This window comes from Ochotona curzoniae, unplaced genomic scaffold, assembly GCF_017591425.1.
Source record: "Ochotona curzoniae isolate NIBS_2020 unplaced genomic scaffold, NIBS_Ocur_1.0 contig_3520, whole genome shotgun sequence".
NCBI classification, from domain to species: Eukaryota; Metazoa; Chordata; class Mammalia; order Lagomorpha; family Ochotonidae; genus Ochotona; species Ochotona curzoniae.
In genome coordinates, this window is record NW_024465894.1 from 12,084,390 (window position 1) to 12,108,891 (window position 24,502).

A 24,502-nucleotide genomic window follows, 5' to 3' on the forward strand; every position below is an offset into this window, starting at 1 on the left:
AGACAGGAGCGGAGAGTAAACAGCACCTCCCCAGCACGTCAGCCTTCCTGCTGCAGCAGACAGATCGGAAAGGATATCTGTATTATCGTGTCCCAGCAGCCCGAGCAGCGACTGCACGGCGTTCAGCTCCACAAGAAGGTGGTACAGGTCTGGCATGGTGGCTACCACGTGCATCTCCTGAATGATGTCATTTAGGTCCAGCTCAGATTCCATGAACCTAGAAAGAAAAAAACAAACAAACAAACAAAAAAAGCAGAGGGGGGCTGGATCAGCACAGGGAAGCAAACAGCAACAGAGAAAATCTGTCAAAGCATCCACGCCAGACCAACCAAGAAGTATACTCATCCAAACAGCATACTGTCACACCATTTCCTCGGGAAATCGATTTCCTCATTACAAAAATCAATCTTGGATTCAGATCTCATTACAGAGTTCCCCTCACTCTTGCAGTCATAAGCTGCCTTTTAGAGGCTCCCAACGCGTCGCTGTGGCGTTAACTGATCTAGGGATTAGGTACCCTGACCCCTCCGTGTGGCAATTCACTCAGCTGCCCTGACCACAGCTCTCCTGCTAATCCAAAGAGGGTCTCCCTTCACATGTGAGATCAATGCCCCATCATTCCCCTTACCCAAAAAAGGCCAGACTGCCTGAGTTGGAACCCACCTAGCCATTTCAACCTCTCTATGCTCAGCCTCTTCATCGATAAATGGGGATGATAATGTCACCTGTCTCACAGGGATACTGGGAAGATTCAATGAGGAAAAACATAAAGCCTAGCCAGAACAGTATCCAACACAGTAAAAGCGTCACATGAGTCTCTGATCTCACTGCTTGAACACTACGCTACCGCTGTCACTAACTTCTCTTCTGGAACGTAACCCCACAGACAGGAACTACATCTTGGGTCTCATATACGCAGACACGTTCTTAACTGGGAACACAAATGAATGCAGCCTAAGCAGACACTATGGAAATCACACAGCATCGTTAGCTAAGAGGCTAAGGCCCCACAGTTGCCACCACTCCAGAAATCTGGGCCTTTCTGAAGAACACAATCCAGGCACTGTAATTCTTTAAAACTTGCCTATTTTTAGACAATATCCCTGACTTCTGATGTTCTGCATTCCTACGTTCAGTTACATAGACCTATTTTTCTTCTCTGATTATAAAATATTTTGTAGCAACCTGGGGTGGGGGGAGAAAAGGGAAATAAGCCCTCAAAAAAGTAAACAGAAATTCTATTCATTACAAATGGTTAAGTCGAACTGCTCGATACTTGGCCTTCCTCCTCCCACTACCCTGCAAAAGTTAAGCCTATGTAGCATGCAGTCCTATGCTCATCATTAACACAGACCAAACAATCTCTTGCCTCATGAAACATTCTTCCATGACAGGAAGCCACCACCGAGCACAGTGCAGTCAGTCTCTGCTTCCTGACCATGGCACTCCTCCCTGCTGCGCCCAGACACAGCTTCTGAATCCTGCTCAGCAGCGTTTCAGAAACCACCGTTCGATCACAGGGCATGCAAAGGAGCTTTCATTTCTCAGAACCTCCTGTCTGAAATCACACATTATAAAGATCCACATAGATTTCCATTGTGTAGCTGTATTCTAATTTACTTAAACATTCTGTTGTCAGATATTCAGATGGTCCCTAATCTTTCTCCTATGACAAATGACACTTAGATGCATGCATTCATAATTATGCCTTAGGGATACATTCCCAGGGAGGCAAGTGCCAAGTCAAAGTTGTATATTCTGCCAGAAAAGTCACTCCAGTGTAATGGCTTCCCTTAGCCTCTTCACAGAGCTAACTTTGTATATATATATATATATATATTATATTATTATTATTATTATATTTTGACAATCTTTACCTAGTCAACCGGGGTAAAAAGGTTCAAGGGCTACAGGGAAGTGGGCAACACCATTGTTTGCACATGGTTTCCCTCCTGTATCCGAGGTAAAGGGGGACATTGAGGGAGAAGCCACCCCCAGTTTCCCACCCACCCCACAGTGCTAACTTTTTTAAATCTCCAATTCCAATCCAGATGGGAATTAAAACTTTCAAATAAATCTTTGAAAACAATTTTTAAAAGGTAGAGTGACAAAGAAAAAGAGACAAAGGGAGGAAGGGAAGGAGAAAGGGAGGGGGAGATTTTATCTATGTTTAGAGACTGACAGATAGGTACATTTTCTATCCACTGATTCATTTCCCGAATGGTCAGGTTTGGGCCAGGTTGAAGCCAGCAGCTTTGAAACTTCATCCTGGTCTTGCACACAGGTAGCAGGGATCCACTGCTTGGGCCATCCTCTGCTGCTTTCCCAAGAGTCAGCAGGCCGTGGATTGGAAGTGGAGCAGCCAGGACTTGGAACTGGTGCTCCAATATAAGATGGTGGCATGGCAAGTAGTGACTGAATCCACTGCACCACATTGACAGACCATTATTTTTGATAGTTAAAATTGTTTCAATGTTTACTACTTGTAGCAGCCTCTGTCCACTTTTTTTAAAATCAGGGTTCTTATTTATTAATGTTCTCTATATTAAGAAAATCTGTTGCAGAACAAATAAAACCAGACAAAAGCATTCACTCCTTAATGTGTACATTGTGCTTTGCAAGTAGTCAAATTTTTGCCTTTATGAACTCCACTTCACATGTATCCAGAGTAAAGTCTTTTCTATACTAAGGTCAAATGTATTTCCAGGTTTATTTATGTTTTCAAATGTCTTAATATTTAAATGTTTAATGGATCTGAAGCTTATTTTAGCATATGATATAGGGCAAAGATCTAACTTACTGCTTTGCAAATGGTTGCTCCAATATCATAACCCATCCTTTCCGTACAAGTTTGAAAAATGTCACCTGGTCACACACTAAATATTAATGTGTAACTTAATCTATTTCTGGGCTTTTCACTCCATTTTATTGAAAAATTAAATTTGAATGGGTCCACAAACTCCTGAGCCAAGACAATATTTCCGTGTTGTTACAGCTGTGTACAAGGTTTTGGGTGTGCTAACACAGAACACCCCGTTGTTACTCTGCTTTTCCTAGTCCTTGGCGCTTACTATTACTCAAAGTAAATATCATTATTTTTAGCAAGACTCTTCACTGTGCTTTCCTTCCTCTGTGGTTGCAAAGATATTGCTCGGGAAGAGTCCAAATGCCCCATCTCCTAATGTGCGGAAGGTAAATCGGCATCGTGACACAGCAGGGCTGGCGTGGACAGAGTCGCATGTTCCGTGATACCGCTGATCCACATCATATCTGCACTCGATAATCAGCAAAGCTCCACGTGCACTTTTTTTTATATATATAAACAACTGGATTTCTGGAGAGTAACCCGAGAGAAGATTTTTACAGTTCACTTAGAAGCACTGGCAAAAGAGAGGGGCACTAGACTGTACTAAACAAAATCACATTGAGTGCAAGGACAAGATGTGGGGATTTGGTGATAATCAGTGAATGAGAGTCAGCTTAGAGAGCGCCGACGACATCCTGCAAGGCCCTGGGCTCACGCCAGTGTAGATAAACTATTTTGCTCTTATTTTTATTTATTTCTTTGATCAATGTCTTGGGTGAAGATATGCAAAAGGAAAACTTAGCAAATGTCACATAATGCAAAGCTTAAAGAGACACCAAACATAGCAGCTGATGGAATCAATTCAGGAGCTCCAGGCAATAATAATGTGCCAACTCTAACTGGAAGAAAATTAACTGGCATCTACACGGAAAACTGCACTGAACCAGAAAGTCAAGTACAAATGCATGGGGCTGGAAAGACAGACTTTCCTAAGAGCACGTGCATATGAGGGACCGGGAGGGTTTAGTCGCCGGCACGGCAATACCAATCAGAATCTCAAGATTGTTCTCATTCATCTCTAGACCCCCTGCCCCTGGCACATGCCCTGGTCCACCACAGACACTCAGCAGAGGCCTGCCAAATGAAGGGGCAGAGGAAAGGAGCTGCCACAAAATGTGACTGCGGCTTTTGGCTGCTTACAGGAAGACAACACAGTGACTGTGCTGACCAGATGAACTTAAAACTTGTGACATCTGTTAGAAGAGCCATCCTTTACTAGAGACATGAACACTACTCAGGGAAACAGTCCAGGTTATAAAAACTCTATATATTCCCTCAAATGTGAATTTGCTAATGTTCTTCCCCATTCTGAATTGAAATCTTCAAGAGTTAGAACTGCCAAATAAAAGAATAAGTTCCTTTGGAAAGTTGGAGGGTAACTGATAAAGCATGACTACAAGGAAAACAAAACAAAACAAAAACAGGCCTGGCACAGTAGCCTAGTGGCTAAAGTTCTCGCCTTGTGTATGCCAGGATCCCATATGGGTGCTGGTTCTAATTCTGGCTGCCCCGTCCTCCCACTCGACTCCCTGCCTGTGACCTGAGAAAGCAGTGGAGGATGGCCGAAAGCCTTGGGACGCTGCATCCAAATGTGAGACCTGGAAGAACTTCCTGGCTCCTGGCTTCAGCTTAACTCCAGCTGCTGTGACCACTTGAGGGATGAACCAGCGTAATGAAGATCTGTCTCTCTGTTTTTCTTTCTATTAATCTGACTTTCCAATAAAAATAATAAATCTTAAAAAAAAAAACATAAAAATTAGAGTGAACAACGCATTGTCTCTCTCAATTCCAAATTTGAGGTTCTTCCAAATATGTGGCCTTAGTCCAAATAGAAAATTATCAGAACAAAATAAACAAGTAGAAAGTCAAGCTGCCCACAGACAAATGCCAGAGAAATATTACCAGGTCCAGGGACACATGATGAACAAGACATCTTAGGAAAGACATGGACCTGAATGGACTGAGCCATACCCTCAGTCACACCGTCCCTGGCTGTGTGACCATGGACAGCATGACAACAAGCTCTTATTGGGCACCTCCTCAGTGTTCCTGCAAGTGCTAAGGATGTAACAGGTAACCGAATAATCCCCATTTTTGGCCGCATGCGGCAACTAGCCAAGCACAAATACAAACAAGCTACAGCACACAACTCAATGCAGGGACACCCAGGACAGCCGAAGAGACATGCCACTGGAATACAGGAACACAGAATACTAAATGATCTCTAAACCTTGATTTCATTATTTTCCCAAACAAGCTATAATAATGAGGACTAAAAGAGAAAACGTATACTTAAAAGTAGGTACACAACTAAGAGGAGTTTTCTTCCGTTTCTGCTGACCAAGTGCTGCCTACTTATTGAAAGCGCACACCACGGCTGGCAGAGGGGCTGTCTCCAGGCATCTGTCACACCTCAGCACAAGAGGGCTCAGAGCAAGGGTCACAGTGACCGAAAAGCAGTAGAGCAACATATTAAAAGAGTAACTCAGGCCAAGAAGGGGTCATCGATTACCCTGATGTGACTAAAGTATATCCTCCCAGCCTGCCTTTGTATTTTCCTTCAGACAAGCAGGGTGATCTGAATATTAGGAAATACTAGCAAGAGACCGGCAAAGTTCAACAACACTGGGAAGGCGACACAAACCAATGGGTTTTAAATGTAATCTCCAAATCAGCAATCAGTGCTGAGGGACATGACACATCCTCACGGTTCTTGGGATGTGGTCCTGGGGATAGTGTAAGGGGGCAGAGACTTTTTCACAGGTGTCTAAGATCAAAACTATTTTACAGAAACTCTCAGACATGGGGCAATATTTGTACTCTGATGGCAAATGAATGTGTACTTCTGAATTCTTATTAATGTAAAACATTTATTTGTTTAAAGATTTATTTATTTGCAAAGTACAGCAAGAGAGAGACAGAAAGACAAAAGGATTTTCTATCATCAGTTAATTCACTCCCCAAACAACTGAGATGGTCAAATCTGGGAGAAGCCTGAACTCCAAATGACTCCCTGCCCTGTGTGGCAGGCATCCATGTGTAGTTGGGCTATTTTCTGCTGGCTTCCTAGACTCATTAGCAGGAAGCAAGACCAGAAGCAGAGCAACCAAGACTCAAATCGATGCACTGGTACAGGATGCTGGAATTGCAAGTGACAGCTTAGCTCACTAGGTAGGACACAGTGCTCACCCCATTTGTTTAAGATCAGAGATGGAGAAGAGGAGGGAAGAAGAAAGGTAGGGAATGAGAGAAAGAGCTGTCCATCTACTGGATCACTCTCCCAGTGCCTGCAACAGCCAGAAATAGCCCAGTCAGAAGTTCAATCCAACTCTCTCATTGTAGGTGGCAGGCACCCAACTACTCAAGCCATCGCCAGCTGCCTCCCAGGGTCTGCAAGAGCAAGGAGCTGGAATCAGGAGTGGAGTTTGCACAGGAAGCCTGGTCTCTGACACAGGACTGTGGCATCCCAAGTGGCATCTTTCAACTGCTAGACCAAAATGCCTGCTCCTTGAATGGATGTTCTTGTTTTCTAGAATTTTTCTAAGAAAAGCAATTTGGGGTACTCAATAATTTAAGAGTGTGAAGGGACCTAGAGACCGAAAAAACTTGAGAATCACTAAAGAATTCTGCCCCTGCAGAAATACAAAGTGTTATCCCATTCCTCACTAGGGAGACTGCGTACTCTCCTCAACGTGATGCTGGGGAGAAAGGCCACGCAGTGCACAGCAAAGGCTGCATGAGGAGAATTGTCAATTGAGTCTGAAATGCAGCCAAATGAAGAGAGAGGCATTGAGAGGTATGCGATCAAAATGACAATAGCAGATACGGGAAAATAAATGTGAAGGCTTCTGATCTCAACCGGAATATTTCATGCAAATATGCTCCAGCAGTTTTCATCTTAATTGCACCTCGCTGGTCTAGAGGATTATGAAAGACAATGCGCCAATAAGAATTCAAGAACTCAAGGTTAAAACACAACACACCTGCCTAACTGCTTTCTGTCTCATTTCAAAGTTCTCATGCTCGTGTTTAAAACCTAAAAAATGGCATATAAATTTTGATGAGATGGAAAACATCAAGGATTAAAAAAAAAAAAGTAACACTTTCTTCAAACTAGTTCACAACTGTAACACAGGTGCATCTGTGTGCCCAAAGTCTTCACAATGTAGGTAACCCTCAGAAACCCACTGCTTTAAAATGCCAGAAGTATTTCTACCATGTGGTAAAGGCCACACTGGTATCCCAAGAAGTACACTGGGTGGGCCCTGGTACAGTAGCCTAGTGGCTCAAATCCTTGCCTTGCATACGCCAGGATCCCATATGGGTGCCAGTTTGTGTCACAGCTGCTCCACTTTCCATCTAGCTCCCTGCTGTGGCCTGGGAAAGCAGTCAAGAATGGCCCAAAGCCTTGGGACCCTGCACCTGTGTGAGACCCTCAGGAGGCTCCTGGCTTCTGATTAGCTTAGATCTGGCCATTGTGGCCAGTTTGGGGCAGGGGGTTGGTGAACCAGTGGATCCTTCAATCTGTAAATCTGTCCTTCAATCTGTAAATCTGACTTTCCAATAAAAATAAATAAATCTTAGAAAGAAAAAGAAGCAGAAGAAGACATACACTGGGTTTCTTACAATCCCAGCATTACCAGCCCCGCCACATGTCTTCCTCACACGGTATCTCTGCTTGCCATGAGATGGGATGATGTGGACAGTGTCAGAGCTTTCATGCTCACTGAGCACAGACAGCGACTCGGAGACAAGAAAGATACAGTTCACCCCCTAAAGGCTGAGCAGGACAAACAGCCAAATGGCCAAGAGGTTAAAAACCGATCACGCCCATTATGATTGCTGGTAAAAAAATTCAACTGCAAAGACTGTACCATCAGCCCTTAACTTCCTAAGAATCTTGGACAAATTAAGATTCATTACATCTGTATGTCCAGCAAGGGAGTAATACAAGGACAGAAAGAGAGAGTCATAACATTGACATCTGTGTAAACAGATAAATTCCTTCAGTTAGGATTCAAGAGCTACTGAATGGCACACACTCAAATGCACTGAGCTGCCATTGCACCAGCACCTCACCATCATTTCTGAGCACCTACTATGTGCCAGTACTGAGCCTGCCATCGTTTCCATTTAGTATTCACAACAGGGTGATGGAGATACTACTTCCTTAAACAGATGAGAGAGCTGACACCACTCAAATCATAAGGGAGTCTCGTGCCTATTTCTCCAACCCCAGAACGCTGGATGTTTTCTCAGCAATCAGATTGTCATGAATGGTTGGCAAGCTCTGTCTCCTCAGGGCATTGAAAAGGAAACTACAGGAACAAGCCTTGCAAGGCTGGCAGCTGGGAGCTTGGCTTTTTAAGTGTCCTAAGTGATGAGTTGTTTTGCCAGCCCCGGCAGTGCATGGCTGTCTTTCCTCTGGGACTGTGGAAGGCTGCTAGCTGTGGCTGGCACGGAATGACTGCACTAACAGTCCTCAGGAACACTTCTGCACTCAGGGTCTCACCCGGGCTTCCATGGACCAAACACTGCGCACATATATGGATGCCCTTCGGGGCTGCAGCAGGCAGCATGGCTGTTGCACCCTTCCTGAGGTGTGGGAGCACACACAGGGAGCTTCCACACACACCTCCCCAGTCACTGCTCCCACTCTGCCATTCCCCCTTGCTGATCCCACCATGTCCTGAGCACCACTGACTTGAGGCCTGCAGGTCCTTCTAGTGGTTTCCCAGGACACCCATGTCATCTTGGGACACCCAACCTAGATCACAGAAACCAAAGTGAACAGAACAAAATTAGCAAACAAAACTTCGCAGAGGGAAGAAGGGTATCAACAAAACAGATCCTTACTTCTCTGGGTTGTCTGGAAACTTGATGCGCAACTCCTGGTTTTTGTATGATCTCTTTTCAAATGTGAGGATCATTTTCTTCACTGAGCTTTCATCCAGTGGTTCCTCCTGGTACAAAGACACAAAGGCAGCAATGTCAGTCCATGAGGAATCTCCCAGTCACTGGCACTGCGATCTTTGTCCTGGCTCTTACATTCCCATCTCTCTGCTGTGGCCCCTCTCAGGAAGTGGATGGACACCCCTCTCTGTGGCACTCTATCCACTCTCAGCTTCACGGCTCAGCAGTCACCAACCACAACTCAGTCCTCAAAACTTTGTTTCTACTCTGGACAGGAAACCTGAACCAGATCCTTCAGAAAGCATAGAACCATCCCACCATTCTCAAAACACCAACACATGTTGGTTGTTATTCTTACTAAATTTCAATTTTCATTTATTGGGCTCTAAGTGAAAAATACTTAAAAATTCATTTGGAGTACGACATACTTCTTGCATCATGCCAACGACTCCCGGACCCTGAGGGGCTCTATCACATCTCTAGCCCCTGATGAGGTAAAAACTTAAGTTAGGGTTCTAACTTGGGGGGTCCAGGCCCCCAGCACTACCACCATTTAGCTACTTGGCAGTGTTACCTTGCCGAATATATTCTTCAAACCCTCACCACATTCACCTCATGAAGTCTTTCCTCAATTCATCCATTCGGCTCTTTGAGTAGGAGCCAACACATCCTTCACCTGCCCTATACAAGGAAAGGCCTTGGTAAGATCTGACCTATGCCATCTCTCCAGTGCCAAGCCAGAGCAAATGACCTTGTGTTGTTGGTCCAGTGTTCACCTGTTCACTCTAATTCTCTAGCACCTGGCACACAGAAGACACCCAGTGAAGAACTGTTGAAGGGGAGGAGGGAGAGGTGGAAAAAAAATCCTACAGGTATCTTTCAAGGTCACAGAGATACCTAAAGAAAGGTCATATATAAAATTGCATTGTGTGGCTGGCACAGTGGATTAATAGGCTAGGCTTCTGCCTGTGGCACCAACATCCCATGTGAGCATGGATTCCAGTTCTGACAGCTCCACCTAAGATCTAGTTCTGTACCAATGGCTTGGGAAAGCAGGAGAGGACGGCCCAAGTGTTTGGGCCCTTGCACCCTCATGGAAGACCCAGAAGAAGCACCACGCTACTGATTTTGGACTGGCCCAACCTTGGCCATTGCAGCCATTTGGGGAGTAAAGCAGTGGACAGAAAATCTCTGTCTTTCCTTCTCTGTAAATATGCTTTTCAAATAAAATAAATAAGCATAGCTGTTTGGTAAACGATGTTAAGGTACACTGCTCCAAGTAACACTAAACATACCACCAGCATTTAACCAAAACTACCCAACATTTCCAGGAAAAGGTTAGATCCCTTTCAAGCAACTTCAAGGCCACTGCTTTTCTTTCCCTTGGCTAATAGTTCACTCACCTTCTTAGCGCTTCTGCACTAGCCTGTCTCAGCCTGTCAGGGTTTGGCTGGCCCCCCCTTCATTTCCTTCTTGCACTTGGGGGGGAGGTGTAACTGAATTATCAGTCTTAGTCATCGGCCACTGCATTCGCTCCAATAGTTCAATGTCAGAAAACAGAGGGAGATTTCAGAAAGATGGATGCTGGGGAGGCAGCACAAAAAGGACAATAATATTTTACAAGCACACGTGACTCCATGGGGGCAAACAACACTTGTTTTTCATCAGACGGGACTTTGGTGGCAGCAAGCTAAAATAACTCGTGGCCTTGTGGCCTTCTGTGTGTCATCCAGGCAAAGCAATCTCTTTTTCTCTGTCCCTCAACTGCGGGGTTGGTCCCATGTTTTGTTTCTGTCTCCCAGGCAAGCTACCACTTACCAATGGCCACTGCAATCCGGCAGCACCAGACTTGCAATATGACAGGAATTACACCTGCCAATTAACAGTTAACAGACGGAGCTGAAGCCGGGGAGGAGGGGCAGGGAACCTTGCGCTGTACATGGTTTGTCTCCATCCTGTCAAGGCTACTGCCCTCCAAGAAAAAATTTGGACTCATCCCCTGCAGTGGATTTCCAAAGTGTCATCCTCATATAGGGGCAGGCCCCAAGCGAGCGCTGGTACAAATCCTAACGCAGAAGGAGCTGCTGCCACAATGCAGCAAAGCCTTCGTGGCTCACAGGGCCATGTTAGTCTCACCTCAGATTTGCACTCCAGCCTTGCCTGTGGAATCCAAACTTAGCATCGTGTCTTTGAGGGAACCAGAAAAAGAGCTGGCTCTTAAGAATCTATTCCCATAATTAATCTTGAACAAAATGCCACAGCAAAATCACACACAGGCTGATGCTTCAGGACTTGAAAAGACACAAAGGTAGGTTGTTTTGTTTTTAATCACTGTTATTTCGCCTCCATTCTCCTCAGCTTCATCCATGTGTGCATTCAATAAATATTTATTAAGTACTGACTCAGAGCCAGACATTGCGCTGAATGTGAGTGTGGTGCCTAGAGTTGCAGACCTATGGGGCCATCCCCAGCCTCAAGAGACATTGGGGGGAGAGAAAGGGCAATGCCTAAGTGAAATAAACAAACAAGGCTTCCCAGCTGTGACATGCACTGCTAGGACAATGCGGAACACAAGGTGACAGGATGGCTTGCCAGGGTACCTTGGAGACAGCCGAGACTTCCTGGGAAAGGCAGCACCTACACTGAGACTTGAAATAAGGAGACGCATACACGCTGTAAGCAGAGCGTCCCATGTGACCTTCACAGAGATGCCATGGGAAGAGAATTCAGAGCCCCCATTTTACAGAGGGAGGTGGCAAGTTTGTGGCCCCAAGTGACCCTGCACGAAAACACGGTTGGGGGAGCCCCAGCAGCGCCCGCCCACTCTGCCTGTTACCTCTTCCTCCTCCTCCTCCCCATCTCTGTCAATAATCTGCAGCAGCCGCTTCTTGTCGTCATCGGCCTCTTCCGCCACCGTCAGCTCCTCTTCCCGGAAGCGGCCCCGCTCTCGAGGACCCGCTTGTTTCCGACGGGTTTTCAGCTCCTCTTCTTCGTCATCCCGGGGACGTTTTGTGCCCCTATTGGGCTGAAAAAAGAAGAGAAACACAGGGGGGTTAAGAGCTAGAAAAGACACCCCAAAAGGCATGGACAGCAAATGTCCTAAAAGTTACCAAGGCACACTGCTTCCTCAGAACATGGAGAAAAGCTTTGCCTCCCTCTGCAGACTCTTACAGGGTCTGTCATGGCCACAGCAATCAGGGCCTGCTTCACAGAATCATCCTTTTTTTTTTAAGATTTATTTAATTTTTATTGCAATGTCTGATATACAGAGAGGAAGATCTTCCACCCGATGATTCACTCCCCAAGTAACTGCAATGGCCAGCACTGCACCGATCCAAAACCAGGAGCCAGGAGCTTTTCCTGGTCTCTCACATAGGTGCAGGGTCCAAAGGCTTTGGGCTGTCCTTGACTGTTTTCCCAGGCCACAAGCAGGGAGCTGGATGGAAAGTGGGGCCACCAGGATTAGAACCAGCGACCATATGGGATCCCAGCGCATTCAAGGTGAGGACTTTAGCCGCTAGGCCACAGTGCCAGGCCCCACAGAATCATCTTAACACGCATTTCTACCATTTCATGAAAGTAGCTGTGTATAGTAACCACAAAGAACAAAGTCACTGGGGTCTTGGGCTCATACACAAAGATGCAACCCTCAACATCACCCTTTAGTGTGTGGTTTTTGATTCATGTCTAAGAAAGGTCATAAAGTTGTTTTTCCAGTCACTCACAAGTAGCTCACAGACAGACCATCATCCATGTCACCCCCACAGCTCTACAGTACTCCAAATTCTGCTTTACAGAAGAACTGAATGAAGGCCCAGCAGAGGACCCAAAGAGACATTTCTCAAAAGATGACATACCTTGTGCCAAGTACAGTAACCTAGCGGCTAGAGTCCTCGCCTTGCTTGCACTGGGATCCCATCTGGGAACCAGTTTTAACCCCAGCTGTCCCACTTCCCATCCAGTTCCTTGCTTGTGGTCTGGAAAAGCAGTTGGGACCCACATGGGAGACCCGTAAGAGGCTCCGGGCTGCTGGCTTCAGATCAGCTCAACTCTGGCTGTTGCAGCCACTTGGGGAGTGAATTAGCGGACAAAGATCTTTCTCTCTGTATCTCCTTCTCTCTGTAAATATGACTTTCCAATATAAATTAAGTAAATCTTTAAAAAAAAAAAAAAAGACACACCAATGGCCAACAGATGCAAGACACTCTTCATTACCAACAACCAGGGAAATGCAAATCACAATGAGATGAATTTCAACGGCTAATACCAAAAAGACAAAAGATAACACACACTGGAGTGGGTGTAGAGAAAAAGGAATCCTAGTGTGCCATTATGTGGGGAGCATAAATTAATACAGCTCTTATGGAAGACACTTACAAGATCTCACAGACAGTGAAACAGACTCACTGTGTGATCCAGTAATTCCACTTGTGTGTTATACACAAAGAAAGTGAAATCAGCTTGCTAAAGAGGCACCTGGGGTCCGGCCTCATAGCGTAGCAGTTAAAGTCCTCGCCTGGGTGCTGGTTCTAATCCCAGCAGCCCCAGTTTACATCCATCTTCCTGCCTGTGGCCTGGGAAAGCAGTCCAGGACGGCCCAAAGCTTTGGGACTCTGCACCCACACAGGAGACCTGGAGGAGGCTCCTGGCTCCTGGTTTTGGATCAGCTCAGCTCTGGCTGTTGCGGCTGCTTGGGAAATGAATCAGATGGAAGATCTTCCTTTCTGTCTCTCCTCCTCTCTGTATATCTGCCTTTCCAATAAAAATAAATAAAATAATAAATAAATAAAATAATAAATAAATGTAGTGACCTGCATTCCCATGGTCACTTCAGCACTAGTCACAGCTAAGGTAATATGAACATAGAAATCCCATCTGCAGATAAATGGATAAAGAGAATGTGGCCCATATACACAATGGAATACTATTCAGCTTTGAAGATTGGGGCATTCTGTCATATGACAACATGTTTGATTCTGGAGGACGTAATGCTGAGTGCAATAAACCAAGCACAGAAAGAGACTGCATGGTCTGACTCATCTGGAGAATCTAACAAAGTTGAGCTCATACAGGTACACAGTGGAATGACAGGTACCAGAAGCTGCTGGGCGGTGAAGCTCCGCGGGTGGATGGGAAAGGGATGATGCTGATGAAAGGGTATGAAGTTTCAGACAGGAGGAACATGCCGCAGCGAGCCACTGCACGGAACAGTGACTATCACATTACGCTCCACAATTCTCAAACTTGTTAACAAGTAGACTTTAAACATCTACACACACGCATGAAAGACAACAGATTTTTTTAAATCTAATCTTAAATTCCGTTTATTTGTTTTCATTAGGCAGAGGAAAGATTCATCTTCCATGCATTGATTCACTTCCCAAAAGCCTATACCAGGCACAGCTAAGCCAGGCTGAAACCACCAAGCAAATACTCCATCTGGGTATCCCTCATGGGTGACAGCCATTCATCACCACTGAAAGCATAGTAGCTAGGACTCAAACCAGGAACCCTAAAATAGGTGACACCCATAGGTGTCCCAAGTAGTGACACATGACTCAAATCAACCTGATTTAATAATGCTGCAGTGTAAGCATGCCAAAACATCACATCGAATCCCCTAAGTATACACACTTATTATCTGTCTGTCAATTCAAAATAACATTTTTGAATACAGAAAGAAAAGATCCAGAGTCCAGGTGGCTTACCCAAAGTCACAAAATCATTAGCATCCTTAGCACCATGTGCTAACAGAATTACTAGCCCTTCTGGATTCCCACTTCAAGGCTGTTTCCCCCATACTCTGCCTGGCTTTCACTCTGCCTTTCATACTGCTGTCCCCAAAGGAGTCCCTGCCAACTGCTCTCCATTAAATTAGAGAGAGACAGGGCATGGCTGAAGAGGGCTGAAGAGGAGAGGCGGAAGAGCCCCGCACAAGGAATCAAGTAGCCCCAGGTCTCTGTGCTGCTGAACCCATTACCACTGGCAACTCTAAGCATACCTATCTCCTGTCTTCATCTCCTCTGTAAATGGGGATTGCCAGGACTCTTTGCCCTGCTAACTCCAAAAGGCTACTTTGAAAGTGAACAACTCTAACAATATGGCAAAAAAACAAACAAAAAAAAAATCAGCAAGGTGGAGTAATTCACACACGATCCTGTCTTCCCCAGCAAAACCTTTGTGTTAGGTTCTTCCATGGGCTGCCCTTGGTCTGATACAAGAGACAGTGTGCTAGGTGCCACTCTGAGGTGCATTAGCGCCATACAGAAGCAAATGCCACTGTTCACTGCCAGCCTGCTAAGTTGTTTGGTAATAACAGACAAATCTTTATTATTATTCACGTTACACATCTCACCTTGTGACTGCCTACTGCACTGCACTGTGCCGGCGGTGGAAATCCATTCCCATCTATATTCATGCATCCTGCTGCTTCCACACACCAGGTGCTTCAGCAAGTCTGAGCATATGACATTGCTTGCAAAACGCACGTCAGACAATTTCGTTTCTGGGGTACCACCTGCTATTTTTCACTCTCTTCCTAGTCTAACTGGGACAGGTTACAATTTCATGCGAACACATCCTATTTCCACAAGCACACAAATTACAAATATCTACTATCATCATAATCTTAAAAAAAAAAAAAAGGAAGGAAGGAAGGAAAAAAGAAATCAACATCGTCAGTCACTGCAGAATGCAAGGAAGAGGAGGAGGTTGTTTTCCCCTGAGAAGGGGAAGGGAAGGGAACTTCAACCTCAAGGAGGGCAGGTTTCAAACTACAAATCTGTAGCTCCCCAGCAGGTAGGAACCTCAGCCCTCGGGGAACATTCATTCTTTCAGGCTCATAAAACAAGGCCTGCTGTGATTCTGATTAGCGTGAGCCTGCTGCAGCAGCTGAGCCAAGGAGCCAAAGAGGCAAGATGTGAGCTCCTGAGGCCCCTACCAGGCTAAGGTGGTTTCTGGATTGTTTATCTCTGAGGGCCCAGAGAAAAAGCAGAGGATCGCAATTAAAAGCAGGAAGCTAAATACTGCCACAGTTAAGAAACGCCAGACCTGGCAGTGTCTGTCGGGAAGACACCTTCCAATCCGCTTCCTGGAAACGAACATTCTAGAGTTGAGGGAACCGGTTTCATTTTGACCTCTGAGTGGCACTGTTCTCAGGGCAACTTTCATTATCACCCCATCTCTGGAAAGAAGCTCTACTACACAGGCCCTGGCGATGGGATGCCAGGATCTTCTCATTAACTCTTGCAGACACCCTGGCCCCTTCTGACAGGTGAATGTGATCCTGGGAGGTATGTGCACCTGCCGTCTTAAGACAGGAACATGGACCCTTAAGGACATATAAATCACGCAACACCCTGTTAAAATATTATTTATTAAATCATTGGCTCAACAACAATTGATGGTTTCTAAGGCTTAGGGGAACTCCCAAAATAATCATCAGTCCTGGGGTTCCAGTAGGGTCGGGTCTGATTGGGGACACAAGGACACACAAGGTCAGTGTGAATTCCTAAGAGACAAATTGCTTTGTTAACCTTTATGAATAGTCTAGAGGAGCATCCTTAAGAATACAACCTTGCGCCTCACCCACCAACTCTCTGCAACCTTCTTCCCCAGACACAACATTCAGCTTCAGTTCTGCTTGCAACAACTCAGGATCAGGGCCAAGCTCATTAAGACTCTCTGATACAGGCTCTGCAACAGCACAGCAGCTCCCACTGTCTACCCCAACATGTGCAAAACCTGTGCAGAGGCCCAGACACATTTTGCCTCCAAAGGGAGCCCAGGCAAAGTTTTTTAAAGAGTTTCTCCTCTTTACTTCCCTTCTCAATCTTCAAGTCTCTCCTTTTTAAACCCAAACATTAGCAAACGGACAAGTTTCTACTCATTCCTTAGATCTGACCACTCTGAATAAACCATAGTTGGGATTAACTTCGTCAATAAATAATTATTAACTGCTATCTATGTATAAAACACCATGCTAGATTCTGGACATGTATGAGAACAAGACTGAAGGCTTCAGTTTGCATCAATCCGACGCACCACTGGTCACTCGTCACTTGGGCCAGACCCAGAAGTGGCGTAGATCCGGCACGTCCCCAGGGAAACGGAACCCTGGCAGACCAATGATGGACTCCGATCAGCACCGGCTCCCGTATCAGGAGGAGTATAAAAGCCTCCTGCACGCGTTTCTGCATGCCTTTTCATCCGCGTGGCTCCCGCTTTCTCTCTGCCTCTCCATTATCCTAAGGAAAGGCCTGAGAACGGACTTTTCCCCCAGTAAAGGCCTCTTTCCAACAGCTGACTGAGGCCATTCTTTGATGGTCGCGGAACCTGACAAAGACAAATACAACATCAAGCCAGTTCTGTGGTATAGTGAGTAGAGCTACCTCCTATGACACTGACATGCCAAATGGGTGGTTAGCAAGAATCCTGGCAGTTCCACTTCCAATCTGGCTTCCTGCTTACAGCCTGGAAAAGCGGTGGAGGATGGCTCAAGTCCTTGGGTCCCTGAACCCATGCAGGAGACCCTGATGAAGTTCTTGGCTTCTGGTTTTAGCCTGGTCCAGCTCTGACTGTCACATCCATTAGGAGAGTGAACTAGTGGATGTAAGATATCTTTCTCTTTCTTTATAATTCCACCTTCCAAATAAATAACTAAAGCCTTAAGAGCCTACAGGAGAGAATGTTCAATCAAAATGTAAGCGGCAAATATGTTCTTTTTCAAATGTGGCTGGCAAAATTGTATTTTTAAAATTAGTGTTTACTGGAAAGGTAGAAGCAGAGAGAGAGGAAGACAGAGACAGGCTGAAAGAGGTCTTCCATCTGCCGGTTTGTTTCAAGCAACAGCTAAGGCTGGGCCAGGCTGCAGTCAGGAACTTGGAACTCAATCAGTCTCCTACATGGGCAACAGGGCCCCAAGTCCTTAGATCATTACCTGCTGCCTACCAGGGTGCACAGGAGCAGGACGTCAAAATCAGAAGTGAAACCAGGACTCAAACCCAGGCCTCATGCCATGGGGCAGAGGAATCTCCACTGGCACCTTAACCATAGCACCAATGTGCCACCTGCCACATTTTCTTCAGTTTAACACATCATAATACGTTCCTAATTTGATACATTACATTATTTTTTTCATACCAGATCTTTGGAATCTATCATTTATTTTACACTTGTGGTAGGTAACTCTTAACAGACCAATCTTGTTCCAGAGACTCTGGCCCCTGGGGATATTACCCAGTAGTCATGGTCTGGGGGTTTCCAGCTAAGGGGTCCCTGTTCGAGAATGGAAGGGTCTTTCCAGCCACAAGGAATGAAGTCCCGACTCTTGGAAATCTGAAATCCTGGCTGGGAAAGGTCCCCACTAGATATTAGAGCACTAACAACCTAACCCAGAAATAAACTTCTTGATTATATGTGTGCAATATTCACCTCCGAGAGTGACTCGTTACAGAAAACAGAACAAGAATTGTGCGTAGCGGAAGAAGCCTGCAGCTGTCAAGCTGATTGCACTACAGGGGAGCCAGAGGCTCTTGTTCCAGAAACAGACTCTAACGCAGACTGTCAGCCAGGTCAACAGCGCAGGCTTAGCTCTCCTTGCCAAGGACCGCAACCAATCCCAGGAGGCTTAGGCCACTCTGGCCAGTCACCTTGGGAGATTAATTCGTTTTGGTACCAAAAAGGTATCTGGAATCCCTCAAGATGAAGGAACGACAAAAGCAACAGTTCTTAATAAAGTCATTTCTCTGCTCCTGTTGCCCACAGGAGTCAAGGGGAAAAATGATGAACTCTTAACTTCTGATGGGCCGCAACATCCGCTGCCCCCAGTTTTACAATTCTCCAGTTTCCCTGCCTTACTCTCAATATGCGGGGAGTGACGAGCGCTCACCAAGCCTGTCTGAGTGCCCCCAGTTCCTCTTAGAGCTGATAGCAGGCTTCAAAACAATGCCTGGGGTCCAGCAGGATGGCTCAGTGACTAAATCGTCACCTTGCATGTAATGGGACTCCAAGTGGGTGTTAGTTCATGTTCTGTGCCTGATGCCTGGGTAGACAGTAAAGGATGCCCCGTAGCATTGGGACCCTACACCCAGAGGAAGCTCCTGGCTTCAGCTAGGCTAAGGTCTGGCAGTTGCAGCCACTTGGGGAATGATCCAGTGAGTGAAGGTCTTTCTCTGTCTCTCCTTCTCTCTGTAAATCTGTCTTTCCAATAAAAATGAATAAATCTTAAAAAGAAAGAAAGACAAGACAAGTCACCGCCTAGGATGGCAGTAATTTCCAACCACCCTGAAGCCTACTGTGTGCCTGGAATCAATCACCCTGGAAATATAAATCAAGATCACTACACGGAAGCTTTGAAAGAGTTAAAAAAATTAAATACGCAATCTGCCTAGGATATTCCCTGCATTCCCAGACAATATCCAACCTAAGCTTTAGGTTTCATTTTTCCCTCTCTCACTCTTCATCTCTCTCACTTTTTTTTTTTTTAATTAAAAAGCAATGCAAAGCTGTAGCTATAATGAGGGGTTGTGGGAACACACAGTTATATTGGGCTCAAAGTAATGTACCATAGGAGGAGGCTACATCACCAGAACGAATCCTAAATTAAAACTCCACTATGAAACCAACTCCATTTCCTCTGAGCATGCAACCTAGATTATCGCATTTATGGTCTATCACGACCTCAATTAGACTTAGAGGTGGGGGTAAGGGGAGAGAAAGAGAACCCTATAAGAGCCAATAACGGTATCACTTTGATAAATTATGAAAGCATACAATGTAATTATTAACCTGAAGAGCACACTTGTAGCAGGAGTAATAGTGGAAATGTGAGTACGTCCAAATATGGCTTGACAGCCCAACTTGCCAAACTAAGGAAGGAGGTAATCCAGAAAAGAAACTGTCACCTTAACAAGAGAAAGACACTGTTCAATTCTAGCAAGGATGTGGGAAAAGCCAAAGAATTCCTCTTCACCTGGAACTAAGGAGCTTGGAAACTTACAATAAGGATCTTCTAAGTGGGACATGAGGTTTCCTAAACAGCAAACAATAGCAAAGTCTCAGAAATCTGAGTTGAGATAATCCTGTTCACCTTCCTCTTTACTGCACAGGAAAAGCCAAACCCAGGAGATCTGGGCAAGGGGTCTAAGATGAGCCAGAATACCAGACTCCTCATTTCCCAACACAGCGTTTTCCCTTCTTCATACTCGCTCAAGATTGCTTGGAGAGGAAATAAGAGGATGCTGATGTAAGTGCCAGTAAACAAAAGCTCCAATTAAAATGTTAGGTCACAAGCCATTTCCTCCTTTAGAGGAGAGCACCAAGCAGACAGCCAGGACAAAGGCTTCTAACCCATCACTGCTCCAGCAAGAGATCCCTATCCCAAAGGCAACAGGTGACTTGCCACGTAGAGAATGGGTTTTTAGTCAAAAGTTTCTTATATAAAACAAACAAACAAACAAAAAACACAGCCACGGTACTTCTTAGCTTTGGAAAGTAACCTACCCTCTGGAGACGGATGACCTTCTGGGTGTGAACTGGACACAGACATCTGTATGTAAGCAACACACATAGGCCCGTGTTTCTAACATGCAGATCAGTTTGGCCCATAGCAAAAAAAGAGTCCCCCCACCCCTCTCCTCTCTGATCTACTTGTTTGAAGCAAAAACACTCATGGTTAGAAAGGGCTTTGACCATCTGGGTACAAGGATCCCTTTTTGATGTCAATTCACCTGGCCAGTGGGTAAAATTTAACCACCCACATCAGTGTATGTTTTAGTGCCAAGTGATGAAGGAAAGATACACAACAAAAATCCACTCTGTACTCCTTCTCAATGAATTTGTGTTTCTAATGTGCACATTTACAGCAGAGAGACAGAGAGATTATATATTCCTTCTACAGGAAATGCATGTGTACATCTTGATTCACACCCTCTTCCAGTAATTCCAAAACATAGGACCTAGTCAGATTTCAGGCATTCTTGATTTTATCTGTCATAGAAAGTTTGTAAAAAAAAAAAAAAAAAAAAAAATAGCAGTGTGACTTGATATGGAAGAGCAGGGCAGACTGTGTCTGGAATCTTGAGCTCACAGACTGTGGGTGCAGGAAACCGAGGTCAAACTTGGTAGGCAGCAGTCCATAAAGGGGCAAAAGTCGAGACCAAGGTAAAGTAAGAGTCTGCAGTTTGGCAATGGTCCAAGGCCACAGGGCTATGTGCTTTAAAGTATCCTTGTCCAGTCCTGACTTCTGTGCATGGGTCACACTGTGGCTTCCTGATCTCCAAGCACTGGCTGGTTAAAATATGGGTCATAATTTGTTTGTGGCACATCAACTTGTCATTTGACTCCACAAACATTTCAACAAAAACCTGAGGCAGCGAACCTTCTAGGTCCACTTCCTTCCTCAGAGAAAAGGGCTACCCTCTGACCTTTCGCTTTCATAGTCTTTATCTTGTCTCATTTCTTATTTTTTTTCCAGTTGTGCATCACCCCCTCTTGAACCCTGTTCATACAGCACTGGTCACAGTATAATCAAATCACAACAGGAAGCATGCACCCTTTTTAAACCATTTCTGGGGTCTGGAAAAATGGCTGATTTAACTAATGCTCCCCCTGCAAGCACTGGGATCCCATTTGGCACTGGTTCATGTTCTGGCTGCTCCACTTCCCACCCAGCACCCTGCCTGTGGCCTTGGGAAAGCAGTAGAGGACAGCCTAAAGTCTTGGGACCCTGCATCTGCATGGGAGACCTGGAAGAAGCTCTTGGCTTTGGATCGGCTCAGCTCCAGCTGTTGCAGCCACTTGGAGAATGAACAAGTGGATAGAGGATCTCACTCCCTGTTTCTCCTTTTCTGTGAAAATCTCTCTTTCCAATAAAAATAAATAAAACTATAAGAAAAAAAAATTACCAGGTACAAGCTGGGGATTTTCTAACACCTTAGAAATTTAACTTCACCCTAAACTCCCTCTTGTCTCCTCCCTCTTCGCATCATGTCACAGAGCCCATTAATTACAGAAGAAACTGAATTTAAAACATATCTCACTGATCTTGAACCCTTTGCCTTAAAATCAACAGAAGGTGTAGAGCTTGCACTGGGACACAGTAGGTTAAGCCTCATTTGCAATGCCATCAACCCACAACAGAGGCACCAATTCAAGTAAGGTTTCTTTTAAAGATTGACTGACTAACTGACTGATTGATTTGAAAGGCAAAGTTACACAGAAAGGGGGACAGATTGAGAAAGAGAGACAGATTTTCCATCCCCTGGTTCACTTTCTAAATGGCCACAATGGCTGGAACCATCCCAAACCTAAGCCAGGAACTCAGAGCTTCTTCTGGATCTCCCACATGGGTGCAGGAGCCCAAGCACTTTGGTCATCTCCTACTCCTTTCCCAGGCAAATTAGCAGGAAGCTGGATCAGAAGTAAAAGAGCCAGGCATTGAACTGAAGCCCACACGAGATGCTAGAATTACAGTCAGAGATTTAATTTATTATGCCACAAGGCCGGACCCTCAAATTCCATTTCAAATACAGCTTCCTAATAATGTGCCTAGGAAGGCAAGTGGATGATGGGCAAGATGGGCAAGCTCTCGGGCCCCTGTCAACCAGGTGGCAGACCTGGATGGAGCTCCAGGCTCCTAGATTCAGCAAGGACCAGCTGTTGTGGCTATTTGAATAGTGAACCATTGGATGCAAGATCTCTCTCTCAATTTCTCTCTCCCCCACCCTTTTTAAACATTCATTTCTCTCTCCCCCACCCTTTTTAAACATTCATTTATTTTTATGTGAAAGGAAGATTTACAGAGAGAAGGAGAGATCTTCCAATCACTAGTTCACTCCACAAATGGCCACAATGGCCAGAGCTGAGCCAATCGGAAGCCAGGAGTAGCCAGGAGCTTCTTCCAGGTCTCCAGCATGGGTGCAGGGGCCAAGGACTTAAACCATTCTCCATTGCTTTCCAACACCATAAGCAGGGAGCTGGATTGGAAGTGGAACAACAGGGACTAGAACTGGTGTCCATGTGAGATGCTAGTGCTACAGGCAGAGGATTAGCCTGTTGAGCCACCATATCGCCCCCTCCCTCTCTCTTTCCATTCTGCCCTCCTTGATCCTCCTTTCCTTTCTCCATCACTGCCTGATAAATAAGTCTTCAAAAAACATAAAGCAGGTCTAGTCTCATTTTCATATTTTAAAAATAGCAAATCATTTCAAGACAGCAGCCTTAATTATTTGCTCCTTTCCCACTGCCTTTTCTTTTCCAGAATGAACCTTTCCAATGGGAAGGTAAGTGGGGAGCAGTTTAATTACAAAACACACGTAATTAAATTCCTCCTATTATTTTGGGATTTCATCACTGCAAAGCTTTCTAATACCTCTGGAGATCATTAGACATATGGAATGTCACAAACCCATGTGTGTGGACGAATTGGCCTAACCAATCTGAAATGCTCAGAAATCATCTGCCGTTAACCTCTCCTGATTACCTTTTGTCAGAATAAAAGGGAGTTTTCAAACATTCATTTTTACCAGATGGTAGTGAGCGGCCTGACCCAGAAGTTACAGATGAGCTGCGGTAATGAGTTTTCCCTTGCCTTTCCTGGCTGCATATTCACGGATGACATTTTACAACTAGGACTTCTGGCTCAATCAATATTTGCAGGCATGAAACCTGCCAAAGTTAACATCAGGGCTCCCTTGCAAATTTGCTTAAGGCACCACAACTGAAAATGCTCACACTCTCTAAAGCTGTAACTGCCATCAGCCCAAGTTCATAATTAGAGACTAAAGTCATCAGAGCCAGGAAATTTCACCCACATCAAAGGATTGTTGTGATGACTAAACACAACACCTAACACGCGGGCTCGCAATCAACCAGAAAGAGCTACACAAGTGTAAGGGATAACCATGATCATATTTTATGAAAATGTACGAGTAAAATTGTATCTTCACACATATAACTATGTATCATGCCTTTGCAAATGCGTGAGACTTCAAAGCTTCAAAACAAAACATGTCAATGAATCATGGCAACATACTACCATTTTACTGCAGGAAAAAACAGGTACTAAGAACTCAAACCCTAAAGCAAAGTCACTGCAAAACATAAAATGGGACTGCTATTTAGTCCCAATTAGAAATAAATTACAAGAACTGAGACCCAAGTAATGATTGGAGAGTGTGATTTGCTCAGTGTCCACCTCGAGGAAGCAAAGTATCAATGCATCAAAGCCAAAGTTCTCAACAATCTCACTTAAAATCTGTAATCTGGTTGACACGCAAGATGGATGTGATGTGTCATTCAAGTCACTAGTCATGCAGATGCTCTTTAATCAATTTTTCCTCTCCCCCTCAAAAAAAAAATCATATTCCTTGTTAAAGCCCAAATGTGTATTCATCTCACTTCCAAAGGGTGTTTAGATTTCTTTTGGAGAAGCACAAACAATACTCTAATGTCCATGATTTACTTCGACATCTTCTCTGATGAATTCTGCAACCATGCCAGAAAGTTGAATGTTGATTCGGTTTCTTTATCTGTTGAAACGAATGCAGGCAGATACTTGTAAAAAATCATTGGGAAGTAAACCATCTCCATTTTAGTAGACGTAGTATGTTTTCTCAGGCTCACAAAAAACACCACCATTCATTCATTCATTCATTCTAGAAGTATTTACTGGGCTAATAGAACCTCAACCTCACTCTGTTAGGTGTTGGAGGGAACAGGAAA

General features: G+C 44.9%; 1 protein-coding gene across 1 annotated transcript in view; it reads right to left on the reverse strand.

Annotated features, from left to right (window-relative positions):
- The window catches only part of CTNNBL1 (catenin beta like 1), a 153,422-nt gene that overhangs the window by 103,513 nt on the left and 25,407 nt on the right, over positions 1–24,502 (reverse strand). The window contains exons 2-4 of the mRNA XM_040981486.1: positions 11,616–11,804; positions 8,723–8,829; positions 78–217 (exon numbers count right to left, since the gene is read on the reverse strand). Of these exons, the coding sequence (XP_040837420.1) occupies positions 78–217; positions 8,723–8,829; positions 11,616–11,804 (436 nt within the window). The remainder of the gene's footprint in view (positions 1–77; positions 218–8,722; positions 8,830–11,615; positions 11,805–24,502) is intronic.